Source organism: Paramacrobiotus metropolitanus, unplaced genomic scaffold, assembly GCF_019649055.1.
Source record: "Paramacrobiotus metropolitanus isolate TYO unplaced genomic scaffold, Prichtersi_v1.0 Parri_scaffold0000135, whole genome shotgun sequence".
Classification (NCBI taxonomy): Eukaryota; Metazoa; Tardigrada; class Eutardigrada; order Parachela; family Macrobiotidae; genus Paramacrobiotus; species Paramacrobiotus metropolitanus.
Window position 1 is genome coordinate 69,111 of NW_026570355.1, and position 16,171 is coordinate 85,281.

The 16,171-nt window shown below is 42.7% G+C and overlaps 1 protein-coding gene across 1 annotated transcript; it reads left to right on the plus strand.

The window, feature by feature from the left end:
• The first annotated feature begins 12,987 nt into the window (after positions 1 to 12,987).
• LOC129599032 (uncharacterized) lies at positions 12,988 to 14,485 on the plus strand. Its single transcript, XM_055497164.1, has 3 exons — positions 12,988 to 13,296; positions 13,796 to 14,083; positions 14,142 to 14,485. The coding sequence occupies exons 1-3, from the start codon at positions 13,019 to 13,021 to the stop codon at positions 14,272 to 14,274; spliced, it is 699 nt and encodes a 232-aa protein (XP_055353139.1). The 5' UTR covers positions 12,988 to 13,018; the 3' UTR covers positions 14,275 to 14,485.
• Positions 14,486 to 16,171: the final 1,686 nt, after the last annotated feature.

A 16,171-nucleotide genomic window follows, 5' to 3' on the forward strand; every position in this document is an offset into this window, starting at 1 on the left:
AGTCAATTAAGAATTTAAAAAATTTATTATCATCAGCCATGTTTGAGGGAGTGTTGCCAAACATGTTTCAATAGTCAAGCTTGCACTAATAGATTATGTATTTAAAATGAGAAATGGGAATTGGGAATACAAAACACCCTAATAGGGTACCTTGCAATGTCCGAGTTTAGCACAAGTACGTGTAATCAGCACTCAGATCCTTTGCTAAATGCTTCCGAAATTTACTACTATTCAGTCAATTATCCAGAAGATCTATATAAAGTATGTTTTCGGAAACGGGTGGATTTCCCGTAAAAGAGTACCATACACGGGTCGCGGTTGGCAGCGGCGGGATCGGTGACACAGCCCTGATATGCACCACATATAATATTCACATGCTGCACTTCAGACATGTAATAACGAACGGAAACCGTAAGAAAATGTGGCGCAGAGGTAAGGCAGCTATTCGTATACTTTATAGTAATAAACAGTGTAGTTAGCTTCTTACCAGAGATTTCTTAAAAACGATGTTGCGCAAGTCCTGCCCATGACATACGGCTGTGGCGCACGCCAGAACATATACCCCGCAATCGGAATAATTTGGCTGCTGGTTGCAAGGCTGCAGACGAATCTCAATTTCTGCCGAAGTCGCGTTAGCTAAAGCTGCGCTAATTTTCATCAATTCGGAATCTCTATTGTGTCGTGTATTTTTTACTTTTATTCTACTTGGGAGGTACCTTCCCGCCTGGTCATCCATTATCTTTGCAAAAATCCGGCGTAAAAACAGTACGTGATGGTGCTGTCCAGATCAATTATTAGAAAGGTCACTGCATTGTTAACTTAGTTACCATTTGGCTGCCACCTATGATTCCCTACGTAAATGTGTACATCTCCTCTGGCGTGCTTGCGAGCCTTTAACATCGGTGCCAGCAAAATGTTTACTATTTCTTACATTAAAACCTTATGATTATATACAGTTAACCAACTACACCACAAACAGTGGCTTGGCAACACTACGGTATGCATTAACGACATGCTGCTAACAGTTTCAAGCAAAATATACCGGTTTCCGGTTTAGATTTGCTTAAACAACGTCAACGCTCAGAAGTCGATCGGGTAAACGCGAAAAAACTGAAAAATCCAACACGACTGAAAAAACATTCGAAAAACAAACCGAGCTGGCAAAGCAAATTTTCTGATCGTACGAAATTTACAAAACTGGCATATACTGAGCTGAATACATCTTTACCGGAGTTTTTGTGGCGCTTAATTAACATTTCGGCCTAATAAATTATCAGTTTAAAATCCTATTTATGATGTATCGTACTCGCTCTTGCACCCTGAGTTATTTTGATGGCTATTGCCTACTAAAGTAAATTAAATTTAAAATCACTGTTTATTAATTTGTAGCTGTTATTGCATAATATATATGTCGCAGACAAACTTTCATGGCCAAAGCTAACAATAGATGTTGCTATCTACAGGGCATAACAGTATAATTGTACCGCAGTTTGTCTACCATACTGCTGATTCTGGATTGCCTTGCAAACTGTAATAAACCACCCGATACAAGGCAACAATCCTACGGAATACCTAATTCTACAATAATCTCGATTTTTTATCATTCCGAAAAAGCTGATGTCCTAAATTAAACACTTCGTACTTCAGAAATTTTTGAAACGGCAACCTCTGCTTTGGAAGCGCTTGATTTCGGTGCTATCGTCTGGGCGTCGACGTTTTGACCCACGGTAACCGTTGGTGTCGCCTGTGCGAAGAAGGGGGGCGGCATATATTGTCCGAATGGATACGGCTGGTACGCTGGAGGAACACCTCCAGGAAAAGCACCACCCGCATACCACGGTGTAACATGTGCCGGGTAATTTGCAGAAGCCGGGGGGTGGGAAAGTATGGATTATACATCGGTGTGTGTGACAAACGGTCCGGCAGTAGCTGCTGAAGGTCCCTCAGCAGCATCAGCTGTTTGTGGCATTCCGGCGGCATGCCCATTAAATACCCAAGGGATGTTACCAGGCAAATGATACATCCCGATCCACAACGCTCACACAATAGATGGTAAATCTTACAGTAAAAACTGATCATAAGATTATCGCAAACTTGAATTTACACAAGAATTATCCGCTAGAAACCACTTTGTTATGTATTGTAACTTGCAAAAGATTCGAGCTCTTTATTCGCGCAACGGATTATTAGGATTTCCAGAGTTGTAAAGCAACGACACCGTCTGTCCATTCATTCACTTTCTTAACAAGAGAAGCAACACAGTTCTACCGGTACAGCTGATCTCATTGATACAGAGCAGACAGATTCTCGATCTATCAAGATGATGTTCCTTAACAGCACGGTACAATTTCTGCTTACACATTATGTAGCGATGCAGGGATAAAAATAGTGAGCAGCGCTGGAGATTGAGGGAGAGAGAGAGGAAGTTGTTAATTGTTGATGGTGCTTTATGATACTCTGCCGTGCTACCGCATCCATTCTTTTGCAAGTGCTCATCAACATCTATTTGTAATGACCAAAAGTCCTTAATACACGATTATTAAATGTGACGGCACAACAGCGGTAAAATATAGCGACTTTAAGCATTATTTACATAACGGATCATTTGGATGTCACCTTTTCGTGAGCTTGCCTTTTCTTACAGACACCAAATTTGTTATCATGAGATATTTTTTCTTAGTCTAAAATTTATTTTTTTTACAGTTATTTTAAATTTAGTATCAAAGATTTGAATACAAAATAAAAGTTTAAAAATGCTACTCCTTAACTAGTCTTGCACAAACTAGTTCCATTAGCGTTCCGAATTAGCAGCAAGACATATCCCGTCTTGTGTTGTTCGGTAGTGCAGATACCAGAGAGCAGTTTGTGCAATTCCACTTTGTTCTATCTTACATATTACATTCATCAGGCAAAGGTAAATCGCGAGGAGGTATTACTTTGCGCACGTCTTATAGATTTTTACATTGTGTTAATACTACCTTTATTTATTTACAAAACATGTTTTGAGAACTTTGCGCGTACATTTACTTTAGTTTTCGTTTTTCGGGCCCACGAAAATACTTTTGTTTTATGTTTAGATTCGGCCGCCAAACGGTTTGAAATGTTCATGCATATATCGGTTATATAGCGCGTTATTTCTTGCATGCCGAGATATGATAAAACAAAGCGCAACTTACGCTAGTCTCTTTTTTAGTCAATCAGTCTAATACGTTAGTAAATTTTTTTATTTTCCCCCAATTTAACTGTGAGTATACTGGTATGGAGGATTCTCAATCAAAATTGGTTTATTTACTATTTTTAAAGCATTCATATATGTATTAAAATTTTGTAGGTTCATTTAAGGTCTACAAAAATGTGAACATCCCCGCCGGCACGCGTGCTCACAAACGTGAACATCCTCGCCCGGCACCCATGTTCACGAGCATAAAGCAGACTGGCTGCATACAGCCGCGCAGAGTGATAATTACCTCTGATCTGCTTCCAAGTGCGGCTCACATCAACGGTATCCGATTACTGCACAATAGCAAACGTGAATCTCTGCTTGGCACCATGCTCATTAATGCAATAAGGAGTCTGATCAATAATCATTCAATAATTTAATGTTTATCCTGTGCTACTCAAAAAATCTCTTAGTGAGAAAATTACTATTATCCAGAAACAAACAGCATCTCCATTATGCACTTCATCAGAGCGACAGCCGGGAAGGAATATGCTACCGGATGCACCGCCGCCCGTACTCAAACGCATATCCGTGTGGTGCTGTTGCAGTCTTTCAGTTCGAGTGTGTAACTTCTCCCTCTGCCATTCAGAATTCGGTTCAAAATATTATGAAAATTCACTTAAATTTAAAGAAGACTAGTTTGTATGCAAGTAACGTTTTATTTCCCAATTAATTCAAGCCATACTTTACGTATGGAGAACATACATATGTACGTATGCAGATGTAGATATATGTAGATATATATATAGATTTACGTATGTAGATATATCCGCCTTCGAATGGGACGATAAGGAAAATTAACACATAAAAACACGTGCAAAAAAATTAACACGTGCATGATACCATTCGTGAGCATTTTCGCCCGTCAAAAATGCTCACAAGCATTTTCGCCCGTCAAATATGCTCACAGCGTGAACCGTGAACATGTTAACATTCTTGCCGGCTACACATGTGCACTTCTGGAGACTCGGTCAGAATCAGCATTCACCAGATAGTAAGTAAACCGACCGGACAACGTTAGCTGCAACTTGCAGATTTAATTTTGAAACTGGTTGTCAACTTAATAAAGAGCGGATGCTCTTGAATTTCACTCTGCGGTAGGATTTTCTCCGATGACCTTTTTCTCATCCTAGGCACAAGCCGCGGTGGCTCGCGATCGTGGAATACCGGAATGACCCCGCGGCCAGTGGATTTTCTCCACCCGGATGTCCAGTTTGTGGGGACACCAGTCGCCTACTTTCACATTCTCGTAGCGTCCACTGGATTGCGGTGGCCCGCTACCATTGACCACTTTGTAAAAATTGTAGATTTCGTACATTTCTCCTACACAGAAAACGTTTAGTAACAGAGAAAACGCACTGCGATGGTTGCGGTGATTCGGTTACCACGTCATATTTACCTGGATTGACTAGTGTTTGTACCAGATAATCATTTAAGCACCCCATCAATCTGACTGGAAACTTCAGCACTTCCTTCCTTCACCGTGATGCCAAGCCCAACATATTTCATTAACGCTACGGCGTACAGCTGGATCGCTTCTTTAGCCTCGTTGCTTTCGTGTCGACTGTGAAATTTACCATCTTCAAACTCAGGTTTGTGTGGCACACTTTCCATTCTGACTGTCGCCATGTTGAATTAAGCGAAAAAGTCCCGTTGATCGTGCACTGAAATTTGGTCTCCCAAAACCGTTGGAAGAACGGATTGCGGAAGGCATTTTCCTGCCCGGGTGTCCAATCAAGCAAGTGCTGCTCAAAGGTGGTGCTGCTCTGTGTTGGAGGTTTGAGCTTAATCGTTAGAGAGCCGTCAAGTTCATCCTCTAGATTGGTTCCTTGAAAGTACGCTAACGCGATGGGATCGTGCAGCAAACCGATATAAAGCAATCCGTGCTCTGAACGGTTCTTCATTTGCTTGAAAGAGTCCACCAACCAGGCGACGGCGCTGGTTGGGGCAAACACGACCACAACCGGCGTCGTGGGTCTGCCTCGCGAAATCGTGGTACCGGCGACATCGTTTTCTCCCTCAGCTCGCCAAAAGATTGTCATGTTGGTTTTTGATGCAGATGTGATGGTTTTTGATCTCCGCTAAAAAACGCTGCAGGCGCATCGTGTCATTCGGCACCCCCGGCAACGGCGTAGTTAACCTGCGCCCAGTTGAAGAAGGCCAGGATATTAGCTAACGCTTTACCTTGGTCTTTTCCAGACAAATCTGAACAAAAGAGGAAACGATTAATTTTATCATAAACTGAAAAAAAAAGAAAGAAACGGATTGTTCCGAGAACTGTCCATGTTGTACTCTGTACAAGCAGTTTAAAGGCAGATTGCGAAAAGAGTTTCAAGATAATATATCATAGTTCTGAAGTATATGTTTCTGGTTTCAGGATGCTGTACGCCAGGTTGTTGCAAATGCAAATACCGGTAAGTTATCGGTATGACAACTGGTTTACCGGGAATTGATTTTATGGATCTTTTTGTTTGAGAAGTGGTTAAGATACACGCAGATTCATTATGTTTCTTATCACTACTTTCATGCATTACGAGAACTGATCGAGCAGCTTACTGGTCGTGTTGAAATAATAGAAGTGGCGCTTCCATTCAGCCATGTCCTCTGGGCGCGGCTTCCGCATCAAGCCGCGATAGACACCGACAATGTTCAGCGCCGGATCGACATGTATCTGTACAGCGACGGAACTGACGCTCTGATTCGGATCCACTGCGAAACGTGGTAGGCTGGACATTCGGGTGACCGGTTGAAAGATATCGACAGTACCGATAAAGCAGTGCTGTGATATCTCGGCTCCTGCAAAATTAAAAGCAGCTCTTCATGGATAATGTTTTTACAAACCTTATTTAACTGCCCGTTTTTTATGGTTATAGATTGACGACAAACGGAAGCACCGAACGGGCTGTAAAGGAATTCATTTACCGTAGGTGCGTACCGAGTTTGAGGCCGGGAAGAATGGCTGGATGGTGGCTGATTAAATCGAGCGCCGTCAGCACTGCTTCCACGCGCTGCATACAGTGATCGTATTGTTCGACATTTGGTCGCATCGCAAAGGATGGACTAGCATCGCACTGCGTGGAGCTACAAATCGTTCACTAAGCAGCTCTTAAACGAACCGCATTGAATGCATTAAGCTGTCATGAAGAAATTTACCGGCGTCAAATAGATTGTGCTCATTCATGGCAGTTGCTTACAAACAACAAACAGTTGCTTGGTCTGATTTCGATCTTTCCTATAAGTCACAGCTCAAATTGCGTACATAATGCAACCCATTCAGCAAGCAAGGGCTATTAAAAGATAATTCTAGAAGAACAGCACCGTTGTCTCCGGAAATTTGACGGCATTTCAGAGGAAGGATCTGTATCTGTACGTGCCACATTTTGCCTCTAGCCTTTTTTACTTTTTCAAGAAAATCGCTGTAGTTTATACAATAGTTTTAAGATATCCGGAGAAATCGGTTTGTCGTGAGGCCTTGCAAAACCGGAAATGGAAATGCTATTATTCCTTTGTCACAATTTTAATGTATTTAATCATACCAGGAACATGCACCGATTGGTTCGTGTATAACAATGATGTGTAACATTTTCTAGGTAGCATGAAAATGAATGTTTTCTTGGTTGCTCCATTAGCATTCCGCATACGTGCTACTTTATATTTAACTTCCTGGTAGCATCGCTTTGTTTGCCGTGATACACAGTTCTCACAGTCGGTTAAGTAAAAACAATAAAAATCCACGGAAAAATAAATAAACAGCACATCTATTTGCACCAGAAATGAGTGTTTGTTAATGTTTTTGCTGGTCGCCGCACGATCGCTCTGTGCCGACTGGGAGTGGGATAAAATGCATTCATATCAGAAAGTGCAAACGCCAACAAACTACATTACAGTTAAAAATTTAAACATTGAAACACGATATTGGATTAATTTTACTAAACTCTTGAAAACAGCATGAAAAGTAAAAATTTGGACCGGCTGCAGTAGCCCGGTTGGAACGCGTATACATATGAACAAAATTTTCGTTTTTATTTAATTAAAACTTTTATTTTGTATTTGTGCAGGTAAACACCGCTTAGCGATACAAGTAGTAAATGAAAAATCCCTAAAACGACACAGGTACGAGAAAAATTAAAGTGCCGGCAGTTCTTTTTAACACATTAAACCCGATCAGACGTTACCAGATATGCACGTACGGTAAATTAATTCGATTATATTGTGTAACGCTTCTTCATCAAGCAGAAGCCTAAATGACGGTGCAAAATTCATTGCAAACTACAATTAACGCTTTCTGTGGCGCAACAGACTTATTCTTAAACCTTTTCCTGTAATTTGAGCTCCTGTAATACTCCTTATAGTCCCATTGATAAACAAGTTTGAGGCAAGAAGCGGCTCACGTACAGCGATAAAGTCTTTCAAATGATTTCAACGTACTGCGCCGTGGTGCAGTGGTACTGCCTACGCGGATCTAACGACGTAGCCGGTGTTCGATTCCCCATCGGTGCATTTCAGCCGTTCCTCGATTTCCCTCGGATTGCGCCCTGCTTAGACAAGGTTAGAATTCTGCTAAGCAGAAAAATTATGTATCGAGCCAAATTGTAGCGGACGGCGAGATTCTGAACATATCACGCTAAATTTTATGACCAAACACGCTGTATTTATGCAGTTACAAATGCTATAGTTACCACAATTGGGGCGCATGCAAAAACAAGCTGCCGGCCGTGCCGAATTGAAGCTGCCCGGCGAAAATTTTTCGATTGGTCGGTTTATTTAGAAATTGAATAAACCGACCAATCGAAAGATTTTCACCGGGCAGCTTCAATTCGGCTCGGCCGGCAGCTTGTTTTCGCACATAGGTAGTTCAATAATGATCGTAATAAATAAACTTACTGACAGGAACAAAGCCATAGTCGTCATTGATTGTCGAATGTGGCTCTGCCTGACTGCCCTTGACGTTAGACGCGGCAGCTACAGTCACAAACAAAAGTCCTTTCTGTGGTAATATAATTTGCATAATTGTTCTCGTCAAGATGTGCGCCAAAACAACATACAGTATAATCGATTTTACCTCAAGCGCGTAATAACCGCGATGATTTGCAAAAATGTAAGAAAGAATTCTAACACAACGAAAATTATTGGAGCTGTAAATATCACAGCTTTAAAACTTATTATTCCTTCCAAATATCACTGTAAAGACTTTCAATCAAACCATTTTTGGAAACAATTACACTTCGCTCCAAAGTGCAGCCATGGGTCCGGACTTAAAAGGTCACAGAAACAACACTGTCAGCATTAGGACGGTTCACTGACACGATAGAAAATAGCTTGGATATGGATTAAGTTTACAGCCGGGCAAGACAGGCAAGTGACTAATTATTCAAGATTGCAGCGGGATCGTTGAGCTCAAATAAACCCAATGCTCGGCTAGAAGCAGAAGTAACATCCTTATGTTTTAAAAAGCTATCAAACTTTCAAGCTCTGCTATCTCATTTATTTACCATTGTTGCAAGCTTTGCTGCAGTGGAACCCTTAAACAACACAATAATCGACACAGTTTTGCGTTTTGACAACAATTTCACGAACGTTAACTGGAACTTTCTCGCTGGGTTCAAACTGTTCACCAGTGTAACGACCTTTTTCGTGAATGCCCTAGTTTTGTGCGTTTTATTGAGGACACGCGAATTGCACACAGGCTTCAACATGTACATGATCGATCTTCTGGTATGCAATGTACTCCTGGTTCTGCTGAGCTCGTTTTACCTCGTTGTCACCTGGATGAGGCCGAAATGGTGGCCCGGTTGGACGGCTAACGCGACATCCGCTGCGTTGATCAGTCCTAAGCCACTAAATTTCGTGGGTAAAGAGGCTCCGGATAAGCTGAAGAAGTTCGATGACGTCATCCGGGTGAAAGCAGAACAGATAACCAACGTAGCAATGTCCAGCTCAGTATGGAAGCAAGCCTCTTGAAAAGGGCACACCGACAACTCGCTGACGGTCATCTTGCTGACCGACAACTTGCTGACGACTATTTGCTGACCGACAAAATGTTGACCCGACAGTTTGTTGAAACAACAAATCGAAAACTGCCAACACGGTGACATTCTAAGAAGATACAACAATTTCGGCAGCGACAAACAGTTCTTAAGTAAAAACAACGCCTGGTGTGAAGGCAATATACCGAGCTGGTCGGCAAGCACATGACCGACCTTCTTAAAGACGCGCCCGCAGCAGCTTCGTTCAACAGCGGAGAGCCCAGCAGTTCCAGTTCTTCCGGTTTGGACAGTCGGATATCCGGTGCAATGGTTAGGAACGACTGGACTGGTAATCCGACTGTAACTGGTTATCCGACCGAAATAGTCCATAATAAAGCCGGCATCGCATCAAATCTTATTGGTTATCCGGTTTTGTAATTGGTTATCCGACTGTAATTGTAATTGGACAGTCGGATATCCGGTGCAACGGTTAGGAACGACTGGACTGGTTATCCGACTGTAATTGGTTATCCGACCGAAATATGTAGTTCATAATAAAGCCGGCATCGCATCAAATCTTATGTAATTGGCTATCCGGTTATGTAATTGGTTATCCGACTGTAATTAGTTGTCCGACCGAAATAGTCTCATAATAAAGCCGGCATCGCATCAAATTTTAAAACAATATTAAAAAGACCGTTTTAATTAGTTACCCTTCCGAGGAAAACACAGGGCTCTGAAATAGAGCTTGTTAATATTTAAATGAGTTCATAAAGCAAAGTAAAAATCTTGTTCCATCGGAGTGTCGTCTGGATTCATCAGCGACTCTTCAGGTTAACGATAATTTTCCTAACGGAATTGTGCTTAGCAAGAGAGGATCGCGCAGTGCCACATTCATTTCATGAGCGGGAGGCACAATGTCATGAAGCACTTTTAACTGAGCGATGCGGTCGCCAATCCAGTCGATCGTACCCCGTTCTTATTGATTTATATATCGAATAAATTAATTATTTGGCATTTTTCCTATCCTTTCGCCTGCTTGGAACATTTCTCGTTTCAAACGGCGAGCATAATGGCAAATAATAGTTCAGTCTTCAATGCAACGACAGACGCCTGTAGCTTGTTGAATAACCCCGCCCGATGGACTATGGCTGCTGTACAGCCTGTACTATCAGTGACATCAGTTCTTTAATATTTTCCAGTAATGCTTTCGTCCTTGCAGTGTATATTATTAACATTCGCGTTTGTAGAAACTTTCATGTCTACGTTTTCTCGTTGTTATTCGCTAACTTGTATTTCAGTGTAATATTCAGACCATTAGACGCTGTTTTTCAGTTGTTCAGTATTTGGTGTTGGGGTTCTTTTTGGTGCACCGTGTACATGTACGCATCTTGGACGCTGCCCGTTGTCTTTGCGTTCCTTCACACGACTATTGCCATTAATCGCTTCTTTTCCATAATCTTCCCAGTGCAATACCGACACATCCATAACACACGCGTCGCTTTAATCAGCAGTGCCACTGCCTGGGTTGCTGCGCACGCCGTAGGTTTCCCAGTGGTTATAGTGGACGCGCTTGTTTACCGCCAGCCGGAAACCGAGAACGGATGCCTGCTACAGCGTAGGACAAGCCTGATGGCTGTGCATTGGGTCCTGCAACATTGTACGCGCTAGAAAGTGGACACGTATGCTACTGGTGAATAAGCATAAGAATGACACAATGCTAGATCTGGAATTGAATCCACCTAGGTCACTTTTAAATGCGGGTGTGCATCGCTCCGCGCATGGTACTTTCCATGCCATGCAGTAAACTGCCTGTAAGCGTTTCAGACACTGCACAGTAGGGTTTGCAGCAAATTGTGGGTGTTCTGTTATAGCGTTGGCGGACACCAGACTGAAGTTTCTCGTGACCTCCATCAGTCCCGGTTAACAAACGACTAGCAAAACAAAACTCCGGCAAAAGAATATTATTTGTCGTACATTTACTGCAACATGCGTAACGTTTTTATCTGCTTCTTATAATTAATAGCCTGTCTCAGAAAAATTACTGTTTTTATTGGTTGTACCTGTGGACTGAAGTCTGTTGGCGCCCATAATCGATAGTTTCTTTAAACGTCTTCGCCGTAAAACCACAACGATGGGAAATAAAGTGAGCATCACGAAAAGCGCGGCGATAATCACCACCATAGGCACGTTTTCATAAACTTTCTGGATCGGTGACAGGTCCATATTATGACAGAAGCTCGACAAGCGAAAGGTCAGAAAAAAGCAACTTTATCTTGTTTACCATGTTCACCTTTACCTTTTTTTTAACTTTCACATGCAATAATTTGCTGGTTATCCCTTTTATGTATACAATTATCCATCTGTGTCTTTCTGGTTGGGAACAGTCTGTCAATTGCAAAACATAGTGGATCCGATTATTTTCGCCTTATCTCTCTCTGATTTGCGCCAGCTGGTGTTCAAGAGGCGGTAAAATGAAGTGGAAAATCCTGTCCGCAGAATTTGATTATCATTAGCCAGACATAACCAACGGCACCACCTCCGACAGTAACCCGTGGATAATGGCCTGTTGAAGAGCCGTTAACCCGTTAACCGGATGCTCTGGCCTCTTGTAGATGGAGCCAACCCGGGTCACCATTTCCAGTGCTCTGAAGCTGAGCGCAGAAATTGTGTTTCCTCGCGCTCACCGTAAGATTCACCGTATGATCATCAGCTATCCAGGATTTTCGTTCAAAGGGTGAATTAGGCTTGCTTGCCGTGGAACTGAGGTTCTTGTTGCTGTTGAGGAATGACGTTTTCATACGGAATGTTACCTGCCCGCGTGCATGCGTTCGTGTTGCGTGTTTCCTTGTGCCGGCAGACCAGTCGTCTGCCAGGGATTTTCATACAATTAAAATCCACCGCACAAGATTTGAAGCAGTTTATGGTATTTGTATCATCAGTTTACGATCTTGCTGCTCTCTGTTGGTTCATCTCAGAAAGTATGTTGCCAGTAAACATCATCAGTATTCAGTATCACCGCGTACTCTCATCACTAGAAAAACCCAGCATTACAGTGCGACAGCAAAAACCTTTCTGAACAATCTAAACCTCATAATACTGTAAATGAAAAGGTCTGTTAATGTTACTGCTTTCGAATGCATTGTGGACGCTGAGACACGGCTGCTGGGAAGTTGATACTCTTTGGTGATCGGCGGTGTGCCGTGATCATGGGTCAACGGGAAGCCGGCCGACCGGGGGCCGGCGGAAGAGAGCGGCCAGATCCCGCGCACTGTGCGTTGGGCTTTGCTAGTAAAGCGTGTTGCGTCGCGACGTGTTTCGGATTTGATATTCGAAGATTTCGCCTTCGCTTCACGGTCTTACTTCGAAGTGGGATCGTCAGCGCGTGCTTCTATTGTTCCTTGTTGCGACCCGCTGCGATCTGCTTTTTCCAACGATGTGGAAGGGATCGATGACCGAGGCGAATCGGGTGACTGACGGCTGTCCTTTGATCCCATCCGCTACCACAAAGCCATCGCTCATTAGGACACACGACGGCGCACTGTTTTATCTTCCCGAAAGGCACACCGCTGATCTGACTCGATAGTCAATAAACGCAAAGTCTGCAACTGTTACTAAGGATAAAGTGTGTACTGCAGCATGTACCGTTCCGTTCCAAAGTGCAATGTTTAACTTCAACACATGTGCACTTTTACCCACACTCCAATCAGTGCAATGGTACAGTTCCACTTCGGCTAGTGTACTCTGTATTTTAAATATTACAGAAATATCTCGTCACATCAGTATCAATGGTGGTGCGCACACAGACCTCGGCAGTCAGTTACACTGTGCAATGTATTGCGAACTGGAGAATAATTTCTGTTTGTTGGTTTCACCTTGCTATACTGTATTCAGCAGTACTGCACAAATGGCCTTTATTTTGTATCTCCTCCTTACGGCAACATTTGCGCTGTTTACCGGTAAAGCACGGAGCGAACCATGCAGTGCCGATCTGACAGACAAATGCCGCGAATTGATATCGGCGCACTACAGCACGGTGGAAGCCTTGGGGTGGCCAATAACGGATGAGATTGTCAATGCTTCTCACCAATTGGCTCACGACTACTGCCGGTAACCCTTGCTCTTTTGATAATTTTCTTCTATATTTAGCGTGTAAAGCGTAACCAAAAGATGTATGCTCATGGAAAATGTACGCACGTAATAGTCAGATGGCCTACACAGCAAGGAAACGCTTTTGCGTATTTTGACTGAAAACAATTTCACCATTTTTATAGAGCGGCATGAGCTTGCGCCAGCTTCATCGTTAAACTTTTGAGCACTTTCATCTGCTGATCTGGCGGCCTAACGAAAACAATGTTGATTTTATAAATCAAGATGTTCGGTAGAAAAGTACTTCCAAGCTTTTCCAACCGCAAAAAAATGTGTTTCTAGGTAATAATCATTAGTTCTACGTTACATTGTATGGTTGATAAAGCAAGAGATGCTACCTTTTACCGCTTAAGAAAAAAGCAAGAAAAAGACCCGCTGTAGTGCTTTCAATTCGTACGCATTGGATAACTGGATTTTGGAACCGTATACAACATACACTGAATGCGTTATGGTGTTGTAGTGCCGCCAATGCCTCCGCCCACTGCCTTTTCAATCTGCCCATCCGGTGCGCGCACGATCCCGAACTGCTCCAACGCTTCACACAAGACGGATTATGGTACACTGCGGAGATGGCCAATGTCGTAGCGAAGACCTGCCAACTGCCCATTAGTACCTTGCGCTTCGTGCGCGCCCTCGAGCACTGTTCGCGACAACGTTCCGATTTGTTGGTGGAGCTTTTAGGCTTGGATAGAGATTTGTCAGCAGCTGCCTGGCACAACGCCACCAGCGCCCGGCACAATGTCTGCCAGTAGGTGAACATATATGCCTTGTAAGGTTGGTGCAATTTTCTCACTATTTCGTTGTAGATATCTATACCGGTTTACCGCCGCAATGGATGGTGCGGCTAAGGCGGAGATGACGGAAAAATGCGGACGGATAGCGGTGGAGGTGCTGCGCGACGGTCATCAGCAGTTGCACGAAGCCCACTGCTCGCCTTAGTATAGCTTCTCCTGGGTTAAGTTAAGGCTTGTGATTTGTTTTGCTTATTCGACTCTCCTCTAAGTCAGTCCGCGCAATAAATTTGTAATTTCTGGGCGTGCTTTGGACACTATGTTCGGCGTGTTTAAGTTGGAGCCCCTGTTGTTAATTTTGCTTGGTTTCTGCTTAATTAACTGACCAAAAAGATTGCATGCGTGATGGATTCTGCTTGATCAGCTCCGTACCAACGTGTTTAAAATAAATTATGGTTTGCAAGTTTGGAGGTGCGCGAAAGAGTACCAGATAGCTGATAGGGAAATACAATCAGCCTTCGTTTGAATGACACGAAATCCAGCGTTTCTGATAGCTCATAAGATTTTAAATGAAGATGCAAATGAGACTGAGACGACAAAAGATACTCGGACTTTTTTTTGTACTTTTTTTGTGTTTTTGTACTAACTCTCGTGAAAACGCTTTATGCCGTGTGCGCACAAACCGGTCACGGATATACATATTGCGAATACAACTTAATTCCAGCAAAAGCCAACTATATAGGTAATAACAAAGCCTGCGCTGGTCGACACCAAAATTTTAATTTCGAACTTATTTCTTTGCGGACTGAAACGGTATATTAATAAAATGGGTGAACGCGTTGTCGTGGAAAAAAACCAGATTCGTTCTTTTCAAATTTTTGCTGTATAAGGTACACGCACACAGAAACAGCCGGCTGTTGTGCTGCACACTGTGGAAATTAATAGACTCTTGTAATCCATAAACCAAGCAAGCAAGCCTTCGGCGATGCAGAATTTTCCGAGGAGCGTAATATGCTACTAATTTCGCTGTCTGCTCTTCGTTTAACAAGCGATAATAACTGGTAAAATGCGCGGGTTGTACCCCTGGTTAATATTATTTTAACGAGTGGATATAACTCATATAAGTGTCAGCTATGCAGGTAACGTCACATATTTACATGCAGCTGAGACGAGAATATGCTGTTATTAAGCAAAGAACATTAAGCTATTCAGCCAAAGGGCTGAAGCAGCTTTAATGAGCTCGAAGGTAAATTTGCAGCAGTCATACGAGACCGTATTCCCCATTCACCGTGCAATATTAAGAGATTTTTGGCAGAATTTATACTGTATGATCGAATTAAACATTTTTATCCTCTAAAATAATTATAAATCAGCTGCACATATTCAAGTGCAGACGAGGAGGCACTTTGGTGAGGTCGACAGCATCCTGCCTACCTGATTTAAAATTTTAAATTGGTGAGTTTATGGGGACAACTAACAGTTAATGTTAATATTATTACTTCCACTTAAGACGAGAGGTACCCAGCATATGGTTAAATTGTCCACATCAAAATCTAACATACGGCGATATATCTTCCTTACCGGTTGAATAGCGATTATTTTTAGGAGTCGAAGCTAAAAATTAATTTCCTCATTATTCTGGTAATGACCGTACAAAACGTCATAAAAAATCGTCAGATGACAGCCCAGTATCTAAGTGGCATACGGCATTAGTTAAATTAGCCGTACATCGACCACGGAGTGCAGACAAAAAATTAGCGCAAGGGGACGATATGTTGGGTACCACTCGTCTTAACCGGCAAAAGTGTATGGTTGCTCTACGACACGCTTGGTTAGCTGTAGCCAGTTTCATTCAGTAAAATGAGGCGTTACCGACTCCAGCACGTGTAACCCCGTGTTGTTAGTAGAGCTGAAAATAATCACATCCATTTACAGTAAATAATAATTTTTGACGTGTATTTGACAGTAGTGCGCCATCAGTTTTGCAATGGACAGCCTTAAAACCACCAATTCTTCGTCCCTGTCAGATATACTCAAAAAAATTTTCGCACCGGCCTCTCCGAACGACACTAAGGCCAGCTGGATCGACAAACTGGATGCAGATG

Excerpts from the sequence above, each read along its gene's own strand:
- LOC129599032 (XM_055497164.1), top strand. The coding sequence starts at position 13,019 with ATGTATTGCGAACTGGAGAATAATTTCTGTTTGTTGGTTTCACCTTGC. Across the intron at positions 13,297-13,795 it reads TTGGCTCACGACTACTGCCG|TGCCGCCAATGCCTCCGCCC; the intron begins GTAACCCTTGCT and ends ATGGTGTTGTAG. Across the intron at positions 14,084-14,141 it reads GCCCGGCACAATGTCTGCCA|ATATCTATACCGGTTTACCG; the intron begins GTAGGTGAACAT and ends ATTTCGTTGTAG.